Source organism: Mus caroli, chromosome 2 (genome assembly GCF_900094665.2).
Source record: "Mus caroli chromosome 2, CAROLI_EIJ_v1.1, whole genome shotgun sequence".
Taxonomy (NCBI): domain Eukaryota; kingdom Metazoa; phylum Chordata; class Mammalia; order Rodentia; family Muridae; genus Mus; species Mus caroli.
Genome location: NC_034571.1, coordinates 95,905,414 through 95,927,934, shown reverse-complemented (window position 1 = coordinate 95,927,934; position 22,521 = coordinate 95,905,414). Strand labels below are relative to the sequence as shown.

Genomic DNA, 22,521 nt, shown 5'->3' with positions numbered 1-22,521 from the left:
AGAGCATATACATATATAGAGCAGAAAGGAGTTCAAGTCGAAATAAAATAAATGTTTACACCTCTAGATAAACTTGTGGTGACTTTTGGCTAATCTCCTTACCATCTTCATCTAATTTTTATTATTTGTATTCTACTTATTATTTTAAATTAATTATTATTCGGTCACCTCTTCTTGATTTCCCAAATGGTCTACAGTGAATCACATTGTAATGCATGAAGAAGTATATTTGTCTCTTGGCAAATCTTAGTCATGAAATATTTGTGACAGGCTGGATACCCACTGAGGTTGCAGTAGGTACTCATTCTCCACAAGAGTTCCTGAGCATTGTAACAAAGGACTCAGGTCTAACGTCAATAGACATCATTATCCTGTGCTCTCTCTATGATGGGAGCTGGGACAGAGGGCATTGGTTTCAATTCTTAGCATCCTCTTCATATCTACCCAATCTCACTCATCACCAAAAGCAAGGAAACAGCTTGTGACAGTTTGGGCTCTGTTTAGAAACAGCATTAATTTGCCTAGGAATTTCATAAATTCATTCTTTTTAATAGCTAAAGAGAGGCCCATTGGACTTGCAAACTTTATATGCCCCAATACAGGGGAACACCAGGGCCAAAAAGGGGGAGTGGGTGGGTAGGGGAGTGGGGGGGGGTATGGGGGACTTTTGGTATAGCATTGGAAATGTAAATGAGCTAAATACCTAATAAAAATGGAAAAAAAAAGAAACGGCATTAAAGTTCTCACTGAGGCTTTGTGAATTCTGAAACCCAACTTAACACAAAACCAGTGCCGAGAGACAAGTGGATGATGGCCTCTTTTCTCTTCCACACTTTTTCTTGCTGGGTGCATGGTTGAATTTGGGGCTTCTGGACTAAAGCACATGTGTTGTACTCTCTCAAAGGTCATCACTAACCAGAAACAATGACACCAGCTGATAAAGGAGACTTCACCAATGTCCCTTTTTATCCCTTTCCAGCCAATAGAACTCTGTTTTTCCATGGTTTCCAGCCCTCTGTGGGTGTGAAGGAGGTGCTACCCATGTGAAGTTATGCTTGGATGGCACACACTGCTATTGATTCATCTGGCAGCAATTTGGAGACTGAGGCTTAATTGGCTATTTGATCTTAATCAGTATTGTCTTGGGCCTCTGGGACACTGTGTCTTTCAAACAGCTCTTTCCGGTACTTGGATGGCCTATTTAAAACTGCCCATGTCCAAGAGACAGTCAACATTGACAAATTTTCAGAAAGTTTTAGTTGTTTAATTTCTTGTCCCAAGTCAACCTGTGATGGAGTAAGTGGGCCACTTACATGATCTGAGAAGCTCAATAGACCTGTTGCTCTGTCTGCTTGGCAGAAATAGTCTTTTTTAGTTTTCCCCAAATTTTAGGGATTTTTTTTTTTTTGAGTCATGGTCAAGATGGATATAGAACTGGGAGGATAGCTCAGTAAATAAGATGTTTGCTATGCAAGTGTGACAACCTGAGTTCGAGCCCCAGAACACACATAGAAAAGGTATGTGGCACATGCTTGTAGTTATAGCACCGGGGAGAAAGGGATTCGAGGAACCCTGGGGTTTTCCAATTAGTCACCCCAGGCAAACTGACAAAGTCAATGGGAGACACTCTCTGAAGAACAAGCTAGCACCTGGGAAGATACCTACAGTTGACCTCTGACCTCCACATGTACATCTGGACATATCGTATGTGCACAGACACACACACACACACACACACACACACACATACAGATAGTAACTCTAAACTACTGGGTGAAGTATCTCCCAGTGATTAGCAGAGTCAACTCTTTGAAGTATAGAAAATTTCACTATGAACATCCCTGGACAATTCTGCTGCTTAGTCTTGAGTGTGATGAGATTTACTTTGCAAAAGGGTCCTGAGGTGCCAAGTACATTCAGTCCTTGAAGATTCTATCCAGTGTCTGACATATAAGAGGCATTCTGTACCCGGTGTCTTATATTAGCACTGGGGAATCTGAAGTGGGAAGATCTTGAGTTCAAGGCCAGCCTGGGCTACCTAGTGAGACTCTCGTTGATTAATCCTCATCACCACTACCACAGTTCTCGTTAGTGAAAGTCCTTACCAGGAAATCTACCGCATGTGACCCTTTCCTCTGTACTAGGAAAGCTCTCAGGTTAAGAGTGTTTTATGGCTTTGTCAAAAGGAGGAGACACTGCACATCATATACCTCTATTTTCCCCAGTATCTAGTTTAATGGGTATCCAAAAACATTTATAATCTGTAAAGTGACGATGATTCAAGTAGCCATTGTGCTGTAATGTTGATAAAACTGAGTGAATAAAATGACATGAAGCCCAGAGGCTGGGCTATATTAAGAATAGACAAGCTGAATATAGACTTGCTCACCTCTATAATCCTGGTACTTGGAAGCCCAAAGCAGGACTTCTGAGAGTTATACATCAGCCTGGGATATACAATGAGTTCTAAGGCCAGTCTGGGCTACAGAGTGAAATCTATCTTTTAAAAAAATGGAATTTTAAAATGTATAGGAAAACTGGGGTACTGAGGAGTTGAGGAGCTATCTCAGCCAGTTAAAGTGCCTGTCACACAGGCATACAGACCTAAGTTTGGATCCTCAGCACCCACTTACCATCTGAATATGGTAATGCACTTTGTAAACTCAGTACTTAGTGGGTGGAGACAGGCAGATCCTCAAAAGTTCACTGGCTAGTCAATCTATTCAAGCAGTGAGCTATTTCCATGACACACTCTGTCTCAAAAATATAGAGTGGAGAGGGATTGAGAAAGACACCAGATGTTGACTTCTGGACTCCACAGGCATAATCATATGAGAACCCATGCATATACCACATGAGCACACACGCACACACATACACAAACACACTCACATAGAGAATAGAAGAGGTAGGTACAGTGCTGCATGCCTGGAATCTTAGATCTTGAAGGTTGAAGCAGGAGGACTGCAAGTTTGAAGTCAGCCTGGGTGACATAGTGAGACCCTATCTCAAGAAAAACTGTTTTAGTACATGGATACCAACAAGAATACCTTGGAATTTTCAACGATGATGCTTTTACCTTTTGAAGTTGGTGAGGATCAAGCAAAGAATGTTCTCAAAGGCAGGCCTTTAAGAAGGAGTTTTGTGGTCTATGTCTAAGGATTGAGTTCATCTGGGGCTTTGGCCGCAGAAATACTTGTCTCCATTTCAGGTTAATTCTTTGGTGTCCCCGCTCTCTGTAGGCATGCAGCCCATACCAGCTCTAATGAATTGTCTCTTAACCCAGGACCTGCATAAACTCTGCTCCTGCATTAAGTCCTGCCTCAGTGACCTCAGCTGCCAAAGCAAAAGCCAAAAGGGCCAGGACAAGGGACAGGCAGATGGACAGAGAGCCTGAGCAACCATACAGCAGATGGCCCATCCCACATGGTCTGCTCCATTCCACGTTTGTGGGAGCAGTTCAGCTACTGAGTAATTACTATGTCGTCACCTGTTTCTCTGGGATTTGGACACTGTTTGCTAACCTCTGACTAACAAATCACATGAACTCTGCAGAACTTTACCCTATATGAAACAAGAGACAGAGGGATGAAGAAAGGGGTTACAGAGTAAATAGACATAACCAATGAATGATCAACAATCTATCTATTCATATATAGAAACATCATGTAGTAGTCCATTAATTATATATTAGAGGAGAAGAGAAGGGAGAGAAAACTGTGGCCAGGATGTATTAAATGAAAGAAGAATCTATTTTCAATAAAAAAAAGTTAAAAAATCTTTTAGATATATAGGCAAGAAGAATGTGATTTAAAAATAAAATGATGTTAGATTACTATAAAATGAAAAAAGGAAAGGTATAAAATACAGCCCATCTTCCCTTCATGTACCTAATCTTAGTAAGACTCTATCCTAATGTACCATTTACATTACTGTCATCACTCGTCATTATAAATAATGTGGAATATTTTAGTGACTCATTCACATAACTTTATAATAAATTTTAAATGGCATTTTGGTTAAAAGGTGTTAATAATCATACTTTGAATACAATTGCTCCTAACACTCAAATCTGTCTTACGTGAACCACTAAGCTTCATCCCCACAATAACCTAGCACTATTTTTCTAGAGTTTCTAACTGGGAAAATGGAGGCTCAGGTATGTTAAATTACTCATCCAAGGCTGGGAAATGCAGACTCACAGTCCATCCAAAGTCATTCACCTTAGGCCTTCACCCTGGTGAGCACCATCTCCCATTAGACAAAGATGTCTCTATTTCCCATGTGTTCAGAATAAGAGAACTCTTTGGAATTGAGAAAAAGGTAGGGATTCCATTTTTAAGTTGCCCCACCTGCCCCATCTCTGGATGGCTATATATCAATCGCACCACATCCATTTACCCATCTATGATGGAAGACGTGGCTGCTGCCCTTGCCCACCTATGATGGGACACAGCTGCTACCCACTAGGGGTCTCCTACATTCTCTTTGCGTCAGCATCCTTGTTTCCATGGACCCTCCCATGTGGCTCATTCTGATGAGAAACTCGGACCGCTGCTTTGAAGCTCAGGAATAAAGTGGGCCTCTCATCCTGCTCTTTCTCCCTGGTCCTTGGGACAGACCAGTGGGAAATCTTCTGAGACTCCAAAATCCCCAATGAGTTCAGATTCACCGTTTTACTTTAATTGGGGAGGACCGAATCGTTTTGTTCCAAGGAGCGTCAGAGCTTGCAGTGTGAACATTGTGACTGAAAGATTTAGCCCATTTCATCGGACTTCATTAGGATGCAGGGGGAGAGCTCAGCTCTGTCAACTGGGCCAGAGGAACAAAGGCAACATGGAAATTGGAGCAGGCGATGAATCTCTCACTCTCTACTCTTTCAAAACAAGATTCGGACCATTTACTAGAAGACTTACTTTGTCCTTGTGCTCTATACAATGAAACAGGAACCCTCAGAGGAAAGAAAGGGCCTTGGTTTCTCACACGGTGGCCCGGGGATCCTGGAGGTCGCTGAGGGTTGGCAGGAGGCTAGCTGGGCCTGAAGGCTAAGGAGGGGCCATTTCCCCTAGTTAAGTTTCTGAGAAGGTCACTGGAGAGTAGGGGAAAGATTGCCATCTTGGGGAAAGATTTAAGGAAGGTGAGGCTAGGAGGATAAACACCTACAGGCTGTTCTATCAGGGGCTTTGGCATCCTCCTGACCACTGAAATGAAGTCAAACCTCATGAATCTAATCAGGATCTCTCTCCTCAGGGATGGGTTCCTCTGAATAGGAATCCATTTCCAGTCTGACAAATACAGGTCCGGGATCTTATTTTGAAGAGCAGTTGGTCGCACTAGGGCTCATTCTGTGGACTTAATGCAACGGTGGTGAAGGCCCATTAAGGGTAAACTATTTACTTATGGCCAAGGCGATGAAACTTCAGGTTGGATGGAGCCCCAACGTGCCAAGCTACCCGAGTATAAAAGAATTAACCCTGATGGATTGGTCAATCACCTGGCTAAGGATCATCTTTCTGGAAGGCAGTACCTCTCCTAGAGGCATACTTACTTTAAACCATGCTAAGGCAATAGACAGAACAATTGCCCCTTTAACAAGTGTCTATACTTTTCCTTCCCAGAATTCCTGCCCCCTAGAATACTCTAATGTTAAAGAGCACACAGTCTGCCTGCTTTTCTGAATCACTCACAAAGCCTAACCTTTTCCGATGGCTTAAATCAAACGGTATAGCTTCTTTTCTTTTTTTCTTTTCTTTTCTTTCCTCTCATTTTCTTTTCTTTTCTCTTTTCTTTCTTTTCTTTTTCTTTTATTTTTTTTTTTATTTCTCTTCTCCATTCTCCTCCTCTGGACAGCTGCTGAGAGTTACAGCTTGACTGATCTGGAATTTTTTCTTTTAAACTCTAATAAAATGTCCTCTTTAAATAAATATTGGCTTTGCTTGACTTTCAAAGTTTTCCTGAATTTTAATTCTTTAATCAGCAGAAAAAAAGGAGCCCATTCCTACAACCCAAGATGATATCAGATTGGGTAAAAGCAAATCTTCTAGTGGCCTTTTGGCAATGTTTCTCAAAAAATATAATTATGTTATGCTCTCTGAACAAACAGTACAGCATCTGGGAATTCAGTTCACATATGAATAACAAAATAATGTAAGGATATGGAGTATAGCCATCTTCATAATAACAAAATATATAGAACAATATTAATACCATCTAAGGAATTAAATGAATGCATACTTTCATATTCACCAGAGAATGGTCCGCAATCATTTTGTCTGGGAACATGCCTATAACATGTGGGAACATGCCTATAACGTGGACATTGACAACACATTGGAAGCTGGTAGGTGTGCTTTAGTCTATGCTTGCTTAAAATAGGCTCTCCCCACCTTGTTACTGCTGACATTGAGGCTGCATAACAGTGTGCCTCCTGTGTCTTGAAGAATGCTCAGCAGCTCCCTCTGCCCACAGGATGCATCATCACCCAGTTTGGATCCAAGTTCCCTTCTTCCTAGGTTGCCAAATGCCATCTATGTGTGAGGATGGAGGGCAACTTCAGCCAGTTGAGAATCACTGGTTTAAAGTACGATTTAGATAGCCAACTTATCTTTGCATAGCTTAGAAAAATTCTGAGACAGACCTAGTGTTCCTCAAAGTGGTTCTCTGAAAACAGACATGACTGAGGGAAAATGTTTTATTTTTATTTTATACTTCTGATACTGTTGAACTACTTAAAATGACATGTATGCTGCATGTATGTATGTGTATATTTGTGTATAATGGGTATGGACAGGTCAGGGGCACATGTAGAAAACAAAGGACAAAATCCAGTAGTGGTTCTTGCCTTCCATCTTTGAAGCAGGATTTCCCCATTCCCACCCCCATCCCCACCACGTACACAGACTGCATAGACCAGGCTCAGCAGCTTCCAGGAATGATTCCGTCTCTCCCTCTGACATCCCCTCAGGAGCACACACACTAATACATCTGGCTGTATGTGAGTTCTGGGGGTTTGAACTCAGGTCCTTGCCCCTGGGTAGCAAACACTTTACCCATAGAGCAACCTCTCAAGCCCCCATTTGACTTTTTACATCTATGTTTCTTCCAATGTTAAGTAATATATATCTATTCTTATTCCACTCCCATTCATAGACATAAAAGAGGAGGAGAAGGACTAATGTCAAGGACTGTGTCTGGAATGGCTAGGGGAAAGGACTCGGTGTTTGCCAGAGGTTCTCCATCACTTGGACTCTCTTCACACTACATGGTAAGACCTGCATCTGAGATAACACCAACTATGAGTGAAACACGTGATTCTGCCTCCTGGCTCTGTATTTGCTGGCGACTAGGTTTAAAGACACAGCCACAAAGGACAGGACTCTCATGCATGCTGGCTTTAGCGATCCTTGAAGCTGCTTTTAAAAAAACAAGTTTCTGGTCCAATTTGGGTATTTTGGAGTTTGGAGATTCTCCAAATGTTTGCTTGCATTTCTCGTGAATTTTGAAAGAATTCCCTCTGGGGAGTTGGTTACAGCCCATTGGTATCCTCAGAGGGAAAACACAAGTGCCACCCCCGTGGATACTGATCTCCACATGCACAGACTGCCATAAAACAAACAGTGTCTAAGCTCTGTTCAGAAATAACAAGGTAAACTGCCATGGCTGCATTCTTGTGATGTCTCCCCAACTGAGTGAGTTAGAATTCACCCTGAACTTCCTATCAAGAAAAGCAGACCTGGATCTTGCTGGAAATAATAAAAATGTAACTTCCCATACTGATGTTAGCAAGGGACAGATGAGATGTCCACACTCAGCTCTACCCAGCTGCTACTGTACAGTCGTAGGAGAGGGATGGGAGCTGCAGTTTCTGAACTGTATTTTGAAAACTGGAAATGGATAACTGACTCCCTTGACCATCTATCTCCCTAGTGGTGGCGGTTTGCTTGCTTGTTTTTATTTACTTGTGGCTTTGTTGTTTGCAGTGATGGGGATCCATCCCCAAACCTTGCACAACTAGGCGAGCACGCCGTCACAGAGCTACATCCTAGCCTTGCCTAGTTTTTAAAGCAATTTGAGACCATTTATGAATCAAGCTACAATCCATATGCATTATGCTACAATTTTGTCATGATTCTTGTTTTTCTTTTGGTAGAATAACTTTACTGAGAAATCCAGTTTTGACTCATTAGTTACCCATGCATACTTTAGTCATAACTTCTGGAACAATTTACTTTTCTGATTTGAAACAGTTTTTTTTTAAAGGCTTCAGGCTTATGTAGTCATGTTTTTCTTTTTCCTAGTGTTACCTCTATTTATCAAAATTCTAGCCAGTCATTCAGAAATGAAGCCTTCCTTTTCTTCATTTCTCCTTCTGAATCTCAGAGTTGGCTGTTGTGGAGAACCTAGTCTGTATATACAAATCCTTGAGACAAGGAAGGAGCCCCTCTCCTCTCATCTGCTGTATTTAACACAGAAACCTCAAATGAGGAAGGGTCCATGAGTCCCAACATCATTTTCTAAGCCTCGTACACGGTGACATTCAGGCTAGCTATGCCAAAGCAGGGTTTTTAGCAGGACACAGTGGCGTGCTCAGAGACCCACTGTGGAAATTGCATTTCCCCTTTGTACTGTTTGTAAGGATGCTAGTAGTCACTTAGCTGAAAAACACATCAACTCTCCAGACAGCACAGGACAGGACATGCATGTGCAGGTTAGGAATGACTAGAGCAGGCACTGTTGGTTCTCTGTCCTTGAAGCCCTTCCTCCAGTTCTGATGTTCCCCCCACTGAATTCTGTGGCCTGTACGATTACAGGAAGCTGATCCTGGGTTCCTGCAACTGAACTGCGTAGCTGCTCAGGAAGCTAGGCCTATGTTCTGGTTTCCTTTCTGTTGCTGGGATAAAACACTCTAACCAAAAATAACCTAGGGAGGAAAGCATTTATCTGTCTTGCATTTTTTGGGTCACAGTGCACCACTGAGAAAAATCAAGACAGGAACTCAAGTCAAGAACCAGAAAGCAGGGTTGTTTGTTGCTGTAGACAGCATTACCTCCACGCAGGGGCCTCGTTTTCAGCCAAGGAAGTACATCAGAGGCAATGGGAGAAGGCTACCTGCAGGCTCATCCTTAGCTAGCTTTCCTAGTCAACCTAGGAACACCAGCCCAGAGACTGGTGCTAAGCATACTAGTCTGGGCCCTGCTATATCGATTAACAATGGAAACAGTCCCCCCCCCCAGACATGCCCATAGGGCTGTCTGATCTGGGTAATCCCTCAACTGAGACTCCCTTCTCAGGAGGTTCTAGGCTTTGTCAAGTTGACATTTAAGCTGAGACAGCATGTAAGAGTCAAGTCACATTTGCCCCCTTCCCTAGGGTAGCCTTGGCTACTGACTGATTGCTATGTGGCTAGAAGAGCCCAGCACCCTTGCCGGGCATTTCCTATTTCACTACCACCAAGCACTGGGCCTCGGATTTCTCTTGAAATTGCTTTGCACTTGACTTCTTTCCATTTCTAGGCTAGTTCTCCCAAGCCATAATAGTACCTCTGGGGAGCTTGTAAAGTAAAGCTTACAGCTTTACTTGCACACATCCCATCTCTGGATCTGTTCATCTCTTCTGTGGAGCCCTGCCTAGGACATCCTCCTTTGCTTTCCCCAAACCTCCATTCTTGCTCTGCACCTCTCATTCTGCATGTTTTTCATTGCAGGGTGATAGCTGTAAGCATCGTCACTAATTTTAGGCTTCTAATTTCTGCTAGGACACACATTATACACAGGTTGGTTACCAGACACCATAACAAATGATTTCTGGTCTTGATTGTGAAGTTCTTTGCCAATGTCATGGTCCTCAGCACCACACAGCAGGGCTGGGCCGTTGTGGTGCCATGGTGCACATGACACTTCCCAAGCAAAGGACATGCCCTGCTAGATGTATGCCTAAACTCAGTGGGTTCAAGTTCCTCTCTCCTCTGGCAAAACCTCAAATCTAGTATCAAAAGGGAATTATGTTTGCCTCCTGCTCCCTTTTTTTTTTTTTTTTTTTTTGGTGTGCATAATTTTTTTGGAGTTGGTTTCTACTGGTTTCCATTATTTTGGAGGGCCTCAGGTAACTGAGGGCTGTTATAACTCTGCTTTTGACTGTCCAAAGAAACCCAAAGATCTAGTGATTGACCGGTTGAGCCAAGACATGACACAAGGACTAAAATTGTACCTCAGCAGAAAGACATGTGGTCTGCATGCATGAAACCCTGGGTTTAGTCCCTAGCATCCAAACCAAGAAAGAGGCATATGAAGAGATGTAGGAGGGAATGAATATGGCTTAGGGGACTGGGAGGGTGGCTCAGTGAGTGAACTGCTTGCTGTACAGGCATGATGCCCTGAACTTACATTTATTTAAAAGTCATCAGGACAGTACACATCTGCAGTGCCAGCACTGTGAGAAACAAGCAAGAAGATGGCCTTGCTGTCTAGTCAGACTAGCTGATCAATGAGTTCCAGATTCAGTGGAGAAAAATAAGGAAGAGAGGGATAGAGGAAAATACCCAACATCAAACTCTCCTCTATAGCCACACATGCACATGCATGTAAACACACACACACACACCATAAACACAACAACTGCAACCCAGCTGCCCATATGATGGGCCATCTCAGACAGACCACTGAAGACATCAAGAAACCACAGTGCTGTGAGCCCCCAAATCCCTTTGTATCCCACTTAAATCCTACCAGCAAACATACTCACGGTTTTCACAGCGCTGCCCAGTGTAGCCAGCCAGGCAGGCACACTTGAAAGACCCAGTTGTGTCAAGGAGGCATGTGCCATCATGGAAACAAGGGGACGAGGAACACGCTGAAATAGAAAGGTATCTGTCACGGTTCCCAACAACAATGAGCCCACCTCCCCAAGCCTGGAATCTGAACCAACATGGAAACTTCCTACATTGTTTTTGTTCCTTTTACTGAATTCATGCTGCTATGATTTTAGAGTGCAAAAAAATACATAGATAGCTATTAAATGCTAAATGATGTTGGTATTGTTTGGCAATTCTGATGCACCCAGAAGTGTGCTCAAGGCCCCCCACATGTGGTCTGAGGAGCATAAGGCGAACCCACAGGACCACTGCAGCAATGAAAGCAGCTTCATGAAGGATCTCTCCCACAGGGATCAGTAGGTTCTTCCTCCAGGTTACACAACCAGACAACAATGCCGGTAAAAAGAAAATCTTCAGTGGTGTAGCATCACCCAAGCTGACAGATGCTACCTGAGTGGCACAGCTCCTGTAAGGAACCCCTCACCAATGTCCCCTACAAGAAACTCTAATTAACTCATTGGTTCACTCCGCCAGAACCAAATGGGACTTACTTTAGACTTCCCAAGACTCAATAGGTAATGGCTCGGATTTGTTTACTGCACAGCTTCTTATTTCAGTGGCCTAATGTGCACAATGTTCTAAGGACACACATAATATTCGGTCTTTCCAAATCTTAATGAGGCTCAGAACCTGTAGTTCACTGAGTATCTTAGGGACATTTATTTTTCTGCAAAAGCCAATGACAAGCATTAGTGTGTGTGTTAGTCATAATTCCTAATTAATTTATGTTTGTAGAAGCATTGTATTCCTTGACTCGGTTCAATGCAATAGTAGTGAGGGCCCTGGAGGAATACAGAGATACATGGGACTCCCTATTTACAAGACCCTATTTACAAGATCAAGGCTATATAAAGGAAAGTAAACAATGACTTTAACCTGAAGCAGATGTAGTTAGTTTGTTGTGGACAAAAGAAGAGCTGCAGGGCAGTCAACAAAGTGAAAAAGACATAGTTCAATAGGGAAGGAGACAGATATCGGAGGAGAAAGAATGGGATACAGGACCTGCAGGATAGATTTTGAAGTGTGGGTTTGGTACATGAGACCTTAGCCAGAGGGAATAACTTAAGGATAAGCAGACAGTTGGGAGTGCTTGAGGGACAAGAAGTGGTCCAGTCTGCTGTTTGCCAGGGCTCCTCAGAGATGGAAGCTGCTTCTTCGGTCACAGGGCCATAGGCTAATGAGCTACCACTTTCCACACTGGCTACCTTGACTGCCAGCTCCGGCTGCTTGCTCCAAATAACCACAAATGCTTCCCACTGTGTCTCCTCAGTCTATTCTGAGGGTTCCATTACAGAATGACAGGCTAGTCACAGGCTTACTATCCTCCACTCACGCAGTAAAGCATCTTTCCCTGCACAGACCATGGGACATAGCATAAAAAGGAAGCAGATACTCAGACCATCAGGTATAACTGTACAGGGATGCTGTGAGAACCATCTTCAAGGAGGGGAAGACTGGGCAGCAAGGATGCTGGTCTTGGTGGAAGGGCACGGCTGAAGGAACGCTAACCCTAACCTCTCACCTCCTTTTTCCCTGAGACTCTCACATGAGATCTCCCTCCCAAGGCCTTCTGGGTAAGCAGGCTGCCATTTCTCCATACTCTCATTACTCTTGCTGGGTAGCTTTGAAAACTGACCTTAAAGCAGAAACTTACTGTGGAAACATGAGCCATCCAGATTCACAAGAAGAGCTGAACTTATTCCCTAGAATTCAGTGTTTCATCCAGAAGGTCAAACCCTCCCTCAAGACAGAACCAGATAGGAGCAGAGAGGACAGTATTGAAGTTGTTCTTGAAGTAATCAGTAAATGATATTTGCTACTGTAGTTTAAGACTAATGTTTTTTCTGGGCCTGGAGAGATGACTTAGGGGTTCAGAGAACTACCTGCTCTTCCAGAGGACCCAGGTTTAATTTCTAGCATCCACATGGCAGTTCACAACTGTCTATAACTGTACTCCTAGGTGATGCCCTCTTCTGGGATCTGTGAGCGCCAGGCATGAACATTGTAAAAAAGCAGGCAAACACTTATACACATAAAATAAATAAATTTTATTTTTTTAATATTTATTTATTTTAATGTATGTGAGTATACTGTCGATATCTTTAGACATACCATAAGAAGGCATTGGGTCCCATTACAGATGGTTGTAAGTCACCATGCGGTTGCTGAGAATTGAACTCAGGAACTCTAGAAGAGCAGTCAATGCTCTTAACTGCTGAGCCATCTCCCCAGCTCCAAATAAATATTTTTAAATTCTTACTTTTTGACTATTCCACAATGTATATAATGTATTTTGATTATTTTTACCCCGTCAGCCTTTCCTGCCCCCTCCTAGCCTTACTGAAACCCTTCTACTTTCATGACTGGTTTTGTTTATTTTTGTGAGCCACTGAGTTTAATTAGGATTGTCTAAGTACAAGTGGGGGTTATTACTAGAGGATGGGCTGTTACTTACAACTTTCGATACCTGTTTACAGACTCCTGGTTCAGGCAGTTATTGAGTATTTGAGTTATTTAGTATTTAGCTTTTTCTCCTAGAATTTCTTTACAGAATAGCTTGGGTTTTTTTTTTTCTTTTATTATCTCTTGGAAAAAATAAGACTTGCAAAGGCAGAAAAATCTTTCCAAAGTCGTGAAGCTTGGGTTACAAAGGTTACACGAGTGGTTTCTTTACATGATTGTTAGAGTCCAAAGCTTTAATAAAAAATTAGGTTTCACCTTCATACCTGTGGGGCTCTAAGTATATAACACAGCCCTTCTGGGCTCCAACCACCTCCTCTGCATGAAGGAGGCATAATTCAGACTTCCAATTTTGGATGAGCTTTGCTGAAGGGAAAAAAGAAAAGTCCTTATCGTTCCTCTTGTCTCCTCCCTGCCTAAGCTGCTTCTGCGTGTTGGGTATCCTGACTTTGAATGAAGATGAACAAGGAGACATAGAAAGGCACTTTTATGAAGCAAATCATCTATGGCTAAATTTGTCTCTGTGCTCTTTACCTGTGATCTCCTCAAAGACAGCGTGGAAGCCATCGAAGTTCTTGGAGCCATCAGAATGGAAAAGGACATGGAGTGAAGAGCCAGTGCTCCTGATGGGAGCTGGCCTCTCATTGCCACAGAAACGCTTGATGATAGGGCTGTCACTATTATCCCCATCACGGACCTCCACGTAGTCATACTGGCACATGTAGTCAAACTCTAGGCTCAACATGCCAAACCTGCATGGGGAAAGGATGACAGAAAGAGCAGGTCAGTCCAGGTCTATCCTGGGGGTGAGTTTAAGGTCAGGTGATGGCTTCACAAAGATACTCAATATAGAAAAAAAATGATAAAGAAAGAGGCGTGTCACAGGTGCCGAATAAACCAGATAAGAGTCGAAATTAACTCAGATGGAGGGGAAAAAAATGTCTACTGTCAAGTAAGGCCTCTCTGAGAGCCTGACTCCTGAGCCAAGATTCAAATATTGCAATGGAGTCAGTCTTGTGACAGTCATGAACAAGAGTGGTCTAAGGAAGGAGAATCTCTAAGTGGAGAAGTCCTGGTGGTGGTAATGAGTGTGGAAAGTATGAGGACCTGAAAGAAAGTCAAGACTACTGCAAGGCTGTGAGTGAAGGGAGGAACAGTGGGCACTGATGCCAGCCATGGGTTAGCTTTATCCTACATTCTGGGGAGCTACAGCCCTTGTAAGTCTAGTAGTTGGGCACCAGCAGATTTCAACAAGGGGGTAATAGCCAGATTTCCGATGTATAAAGATCATGATAGCCACTCTAAAAGGATGGAAGTGGTAGTGTTGGTCAAAGTGGAAGCAGAAAGACTAGGCAGGATCCAGGACCCATCACCGAGAGAATTGGTGATGCTTGAGGTAAAATTGTGACAGTGGACACAAAGGTTTGTGGCTGGCCTGGAGATTATTTTACAAGCAGGAAGACAGACTTGCAGAGTGTGGCTCTGGTAGGTGCTGTAAATGGAGTCCTGAGGATGGGTTTTGGGAGACCATTCTACATATACCTCCAAACGCCATCACTGTTGCAGCTGCCCCTGGCTAGAAGGCCCATATTTAAGTAAGTGGAAAGAGATCCTATGATTCTGTGCTTCTCTGGGACTCCTGAATAGCTGACACATTTCTAGATCTTATATTTTATTTTAGGAGAGGTTTATTTTTGTGCCCTGAGTCTTGGAGACACCCTCAGAGGCTCTGAAATTATCATTTGTCTTGGTCCTTGAACTACTGAAATATTAACATGTAGCATTCAGCATCTCCTTTCTCATCCCCACAGATCCTGTTCAGAACCCATGAAGCAGGAAGCCTCTCACTGGCTCCTTGGACCAGATTTCCTCTAGGAAAGCCCCATTGCTGAGCATTGTTCCCAAGCCCAGGTCCTCGGGTTGAGGGGATACCAGATACCAAGTATCAGGTTCTAGAAAAGATTTAGGAAGGGCTCTTGTTTGCTTCTCCCTTTCAGTTTTTGGTACCATGTTGCTCCCCTTGAAGGGCAAGAAGCCATCTAGGAAGCTAGATGGCATGAATTGGTTCACTTGGAAAATACTAAGAGCTCATAACTCACAGGACCAGGGGTTTTAGCCTCATCTTCTCTCCCTCAGCTCTGGTTAGAGAAGAGCACATCCTCAGAAATCTTATGAGTGATGGAATCATACATGCCCCTGGAAGGAAAAGGAGAAGTGCTTCTAGGAGGCAAAATGATGCTGGAGGGGAGAATGGTGTTCGTGTCTCATCCCTGGTCACAGGACCCTCCATCCCACCAGTGTCCTTATAGGCTCATATGCCTTATATCTGGGCCCAGCCCCTTACCTCAACTGGATGATAAACCCAGGTCTGGCATGAATAGTCCATTCACAGTGAGCATTTAAGGGATAGCTCTCCAATAAGATCTGACCCTTTGAAGCTCGAAGAACCTGGCCACATCCTGAAAAGAGAAGAAAAAAACTGAGACAGAGATAATGAGGTCAAGAAATATGGGAGAAGTGTGTTTTAGTCACATTTATCAAAGGACACAAAAGTCATAAAATGAAAGGACAAAAGGAAGAAGGATGTTAATAGTTCTTAATCTAGAAAATTTGAATAATTTAATCTATTTATTCCATTCAACCCTGTGAGACTGGGCACTACAATCCCAGTCTTCCAGTCTTACCACTAAGACTAAGGCTGAGCTACATCTAATGTAAAGTCCACAACATCCGATCTGCTGCCTCTCCATATGAGTCCACTCATCCTCCCACTCCTTCCTGTAGAAGACGCAGATTCTCCTGCATCACTTCTGTCCCCTTCCCACCTGGTTAGACAATGTATGTGTTTACATGTTCTGTAACCAGTTGTGGATTTGTTCTATGGCAAACTATGTAATAAATTCTCCCTTAATGCACAACACTAGAAAAGACAAATTATCTTCTACCAAGGGAGCTAGATTAATGATTTTCACTTTTTCTTACCCCCAAGTCCTCTTGTTCAAGCTCTCATTAGGTTTCCCATCCAAAAATGTAAACTGTGGATAAAAAGCAAGTTCCTGGCTAAAGCAGAAGCAAGAGTCAAAGGCATCCCACTTCCTGCTTCCCTGGGCCCATAAACTTCCTCAAAAGGCAGCACTAAAGTTAAGGTTTGGAAGTCCCTAACAAAGGAGTTCTTTGAGTTCCATGTTAAATGTAGTGTTAAGATATACCATGTTTTTTGAAAGATGATTTGTGATAAATATTTTCAGTTGATTTTATAGAAAAAATCATATGAATAATAGAAATAAATAGTTTTCTTTCTCTGATCCTGGCAAATTGTGATTCAACGGATTCAACGAGCCAAAAGGAGCCTATTCGCTGTTGCTATAAATGAAGTCTCATTGGGCTGGGTGTGGGGGGTGCACACCTGTAATCCCAGTACCCATGGAGGCTGACTCAGGAAGAATTCACATTTAAGGATAGCCCAAATGAGAAAGCAAAACATTAGTAAAAGACAACAACAAAGTTTTCTTGCCCACAACCTGCCCACTTACTGGTATACTGATGAAGTTAGACTGTAGAATGGAGTGGGAGGTGGGGGCAGGCATTTTCAGGGATAGATGGAGAGGGGCTTTTTGAATAAGTGGTAGCTGAGGCTAATTGGGAGAGGAAGGGAAGGTATGATTTTCAGCCAAATTCACAATAGTAGCAAAGTTGAGAAGTTATGAAATATAGTTGGATCTCAACAATTGAAAATACTTAGTATCTAGACTATCATAGGGGAAAGTTATCTACTCCAGTTCTATATAGAAGTCAAGGCATCATAAACTGTAGACATACAGTAGCTCCATTCCATAGCCAATCCTCTGAAAAGTTAATCCCAAAGCTATTAAGAAAAATGGTGACGTCAGTAGGTACTCATCCAATGGTCATGAAATATGGATGCCGTCTTAAGGAAAGAACCTAAATCCTACTTTTGACAAGGTTGAGACCAAGGCTTTTTTTTTTTTTTTTTTTTTTTTTGGTATGACTAAAATGTCTAGTTTTTCTCTTTACTGAGATGTGTAGTACTACCTTGCTCTACCATGAAAAGTGGTGGATTCCTGTGAAGGCCCAGTCTCCTCCACACTGTCCTGCATACATACTTAACAAACAAGTATTCTATGTCCACATAGCTGTCAAACCTGTCCTTACTATCTTAAATAAATAATTACAAAAAAAACCCCAAAACAACAACAACAACAAAAACCTCAGATGGTTTCACTCCTGATTTATTTAAGTGCACCAAGACTTATCTCCTGTGTGAGCAGCATCTTCCCATGTATTGTATAGCATTGAAAGGTCCCATCTGGGAAGAAGAGGAGGATGATAAGACTAATGGAAGAAAATGAAGCATGCACGATACAAGAAGTTAATGAAACTTGCAAGGCTGAGGATGCTCCAGAAGTTTACAAGCCCCCTCTCCAGTGTTATAAAAGTACTAAAAATTGCTGGGCAGAGAAGACTCTCTGATTGGTAAAGCTACCTATAATTTGTGCAGCACATGGTTGGCTGTTTGAGGAACTTTAATTATTTTACATTTAATTTTTATTTTATTTTTACGATGCAGCTGTCTTTGAGTCAGTCATCCACGCTCCTATAAATAATTCCACATATGCGCTCCTCCTGTAAGTAACCCAAGCACACTCACTGACCCATCCATGCCCTATCTGGAGTGGACAGACATTTGTTCACATTTCCCCAAGGAAAGTCACACGACACAGTGACACCCACAGCCTTGCCTTGTTGACTGTGTGATGTCACCTCTTAATCCTAACCATCTGCCTGCCCATTCTGTTCCAGCCACACCAACCTTCCTAATGCCAGGCCTTGAGCTTGCTTCAAGTTCAACCTAAGAAGCTCATGGTCTCCCTTCCTCTGCCAATTAGCCTCAGCTACCACTTATTCAAAAAGCCCTTCTCCATCTATCCATGAAAATGCCTGCCCCCTACCTACCTATTTTGGTAGAGCTGGGGCCTTTACTAGCTTGCATAGCTAGAATAGTACCTGAGATGTTTCTAAGGAGGGAGGGAGGGAAGGAGGGAGGAAGGGAGGGAGGATGGACTATGCTGCTATGAGTCAGAATCTGGCTTAAAGCTATATCAGGCTTACTTCATTTAACTCTCATGATAAACCTGGGAAATAATATTCATCTTCCCATTGTCTAGGTGTTGAATACTAAGGATAAGAGGGTAGGGCTCCCAAGCTCTGATGGCCAACAGAGGACCTTGCAAGGTTCTGGGTGGGGACAGAAATGTCAAAGTCCTTTAAGGCTCAGCTTTAGCCTCACTAGCTGTGCAGGTTTGGGCACATTACTTCACCTCTCCGAACCTCAGTCAACCTCAGTCCCATGTGAATAAAACTGTACTTAAGCCCTGTGATTTGTGAGGTTTCAAACAGATAATGCATGGAAGTGGTAACAGAAAAATCTATGAAAATCAGAGGTTGCTACTGGGTGGCAGTGCAGGGATTTGAATGTGGATCTGTCTAGTTCGTCTTGAATGAGACATTGTTCTCCCTTAGGGACTTTCTGATCTAAGTCTCTCCCACTGCATCAGGAAGCAGAAAGACCTTTCCTCCTCTTCCAGAGTATCACACGCCAAGTGTCTCCCACCGGAAGCACACATTCGTTCTGCACACCTCACTCTTTCTCTCGCCCACATCTGCCCATCTGTTGCAAGGCTAAGGAAGTGCTACGTGCTACCCTGGGTGTGAGAGACAAAAAAAGAAGCAACCCTGCACCGCCTCAGCCCCCTGGAGCCTGGCAGCTTTCTAGCCTGCAAGGTGTTAAGTCCCAGCTCCCCTACAAATCTCCTGCTGGGAGTCCCAAGTTAGAAGCAGCTTGAAGGCTGCCAGCCTGCTTCCAGTTGCAATCTTTCCTCCTTGTGGAAGCTGGAATCAGGCAGCCTGTCTCTGTGCCCCACCCCCCTCCATCCTGGTCTCCTTGGTGAAGCTAGGATTGTTCCAGGGTTTCATGCAGACTCCAGAGGGCTTGGAGACCCCAACCCCACTCTGGGGTAGGCTGTACCACTTATGCCTGCCCTAGAGCTGTCCTCCAGAGGTAGCCAGAATTGCAAAGCATATGCAGGGCTAGGCTCTTCAGCCTGCTGTTCCCTCTCACTCTGAAGGGGAGGGACTATTTGACTCCAAGAGGAGGACATTTCCAGCCAACCAAGGACAAAGAGGCCACTTTCTGAAAATGTGCTTGGAGAAGGGGCACTGGGCAGAAAGGAAAAGAAGGGACCCTACTCTCCCTTCCCCCATTAGGGGCTCCATCTGCTCCCTTCCCACTTTTGCCTCTCCTCTGGAGTTGGCTGATCTGGGTTCAGAGACAAACTAATACACCTCTCTGCCCAGGACAGAACAGTGAATAGAGCCAGAGTCCCTGCCAAGGAAGTGCCACTGGCCAACCAGGCAGGTGGTCCTAGTTAAAAGACCAGAGCAGGCTCAGGGCCCAGAAGACGTGCTTGGGTTTCCCTAATGATGTCTTCCTGTACATAAGCGTGCTCGCGCTCGTGTGCTTGTGCGTGTGTGTGTGTGTGTGTGTGTGTGTGTGTGTGTGTGTGTGTTTGTGTGTGTGTGTCTGTTTCTGTCTCTCTGTGTCTCTCTGTCTCTGTCTCTCTCTCTGTCTCTCTGTCTCTGTCTCTGTGTGTGTGTGTGTGTGTGTGTGTGTGTCCAGACCATAAGTCTTGCAAACCCTGGACTCACCCCTATTCTTTTACAGTCTAACATGAACAGAATAGGTAGACAGACCTTGCTTCCATTTACAGAATTAAAATTAAGTCTTCCTTAGTTTCCAAACTAGTGACAGAACTGGAAGATTCTGCACAGAAACAAATACCTCCAACGTTCACAAGAGTCTCATCGTCTCCAGTGCTAAGAGATGGTGTGGCAAGAGAGACACACACACTTCTGAGAAGTGATTTATTTTGGTTTTCTTTCATCTTCCCTCTTAGGGAACAAAAAGGATTCAAAGAAACTATTTAGACAGAGAGGCATTGGTCCTATCTTCCCCCCTTTCAAAGATGACTCCAGAGGCAAGGCTCAGTACATGAAAACAGCTTGAACTAGGAGAGTTCACAAGATGAGAATAGGAGTACTTGTCATCATGTCTTCTATTATTTTCTCGTGTGAAGGATTTATCTGATTTATTTATTTTGAGACAGAATCTCATGTAGTCCATTTTGCCTATTTTTTAACATTTTGGCTAAGGCTGAGGCTGGCCTTGCACCTCTAATCCTTCTGTTTCTACCTGCTAAGTGAGGGCATTTCACAGACAAACCTCAATGCCTATTTTATATGTGTTCCTGGCGATCAAACCTAGGTCCACTTTTGCTGGGAACTCTACCAATAGAGTTCTAACTCCAGCCCTAGTTTCCAGCATTGTACCTGTTTCCTAAAGATGCTCTGCAAATGGCAATCATTTTATTCTTCCTATGGCATCCTGTGTGGATCAGAGACAGGATCTTAGCATAAAATTCCCAGGGAAGCTCAGGTTCTGCCCTATATTCCAGATCCTATAAGAGCCAAATGATGATGACACTGGCTATAACCAGCAGACCCAGCAGGTACACAGGTGGCAGAGACAAGGCCTATTGGTGGCATACTAATTTGCTAGCACACTAGATCAGGGCCAGAAAAGAAGCCTGAACCCTCTGTGTCACTCCAGTTATCCCACTGTCATCTTCCGGGTCCTTAGATGGACCCTCAGAGCCATGACCTCAGCTGCCTCTGTTATATGGGAGGAGTTCATTGGAAAAGATGCCATTGGCTCTGCATTCATATATTAGCCCAGTCACTTAGAGCTAAGGAACAAGCCCTCCTCTACTCCATTCCTTCCTTGACCTGGATACATTAGTGTTCTTATCTATAAAATGACTCTGATGAGAACTGAAGTGGAGACTAAATGAGATTGCATGAATGTATTTAGAGCAATGCTTAGTTCACAGTAAGCGACAAGAGAAGGCTTTGAGTTGATTGGGACTCTCGTCTTTATCAGGAACACTAGAAGTCCAGTAGTGACTTTCCAAGCTGTGATTTGGCCTAAAACCCCAGTCAGCCTGACACTTTATGAAGACAGCTGATTGAATTATCTCTGTGCTTCATAGTACAGCTGTGCAAGGGCAGGAGCATTGCCTTGCTCACCTCTTTAGAAGTATCAAGCTTGCGCACCATCAATTGCTAACCAAATGGGTGAGTATATCAAATAATTCAACAGCTTCCTGTCCAACAAAGCATTGAAAAGCTTCTCCCTAGACCATAGGTGTTATGACTTCAATTAAAATAGCTGTTTAGCAAGAAAAATATGTAGCATTATGGACAGGAGATACTTCCTCTCTGAAACCTTAAGAATCGTCCCCCCAAATGTACACTATGTCACCTTACTAATGCAGCCAAAAAGAGAGCAACTGGGGGGAGGTAGAAAAGAAAACTGGATTGACTGTGTTCTGCCCTCAATACTCTTTTGCCCCCTCTACCTGGTCCCTCCCTCAATCTACTTCTTGTATACATCACAATAAAAAACAGTATTTTATACAACTAATAAACACTAATAAAAATTTACATTGAGGGCTTTGTGTATATTGTCTCTGGGCTTCAGTGTGGCTGATTTTTATTGGCTGATTTTTATTTCTTTGATTCTTCCTTCTCCTTGGATCTCTTCAATTGATGTTTTTGTTGTTAATTTCAAATACTATGTTTATAGTTCTTGCATGTTCGCTTTGTTCTTTAATTTTCTAAATCTCAATCGGCATTTCTCATGTTAGTTCATAAGAGCCATATTTTTTATAGATATAATCAATCTAAAGTTATTCACACTTCTGATCTGAAAGTTTCACAAATAGATCATCTGGAAACTATTTCATTTGGCTAGTTGTTCTCTTTACCATAGTTTTGTTTGTTTTACAACAGGAAAACACAAAGGGCACATCACCTCTATTGGTTATGAATGTGCTCTCCTCTATTAGCTGTGTAAGATAAAGATTGTTTAGTTTGACTCGAATGGGACAGGAGTTAGTATCTGGGTCAGGACTAAGACAAGAATCCCAACAGAGGACATTTGAAACCCAAGCACCAGAAATCCTAAAAAAATCTCTCTTTGATATTTATAAATCCTCCTCTTTCCAACTTGCCCCACTTTCCAGACTACAAGACCAAGGCACTATGGGATTATG

The 22,521-nt window shown here is 43.1% G+C and overlaps 1 protein-coding gene across 2 annotated transcripts in view; it reads right to left on the bottom strand.

Moving 5' to 3' along the window:
• The window catches only part of Pamr1 (peptidase domain containing associated with muscle regeneration 1), an 88,416-nt gene that overhangs the window by 19,149 nt on the left and 46,746 nt on the right, over positions 1-22,521 (bottom strand). For both annotated transcript variants that reach the window (XM_021155746.2, XM_029474726.1), the window contains exons 4-6: positions 15,675-15,789; positions 13,865-14,082; positions 10,741-10,848 (exon numbers count right to left, since the gene is read on the bottom strand). In XM_021155746.2, coding sequence (XP_021011405.1) covers positions 10,741-10,848; positions 13,865-14,082; positions 15,675-15,789 — 441 coding nt within the window. The remainder of the gene's footprint in view (positions 1-10,740; positions 10,849-13,864; positions 14,083-15,674; positions 15,790-22,521) is intronic.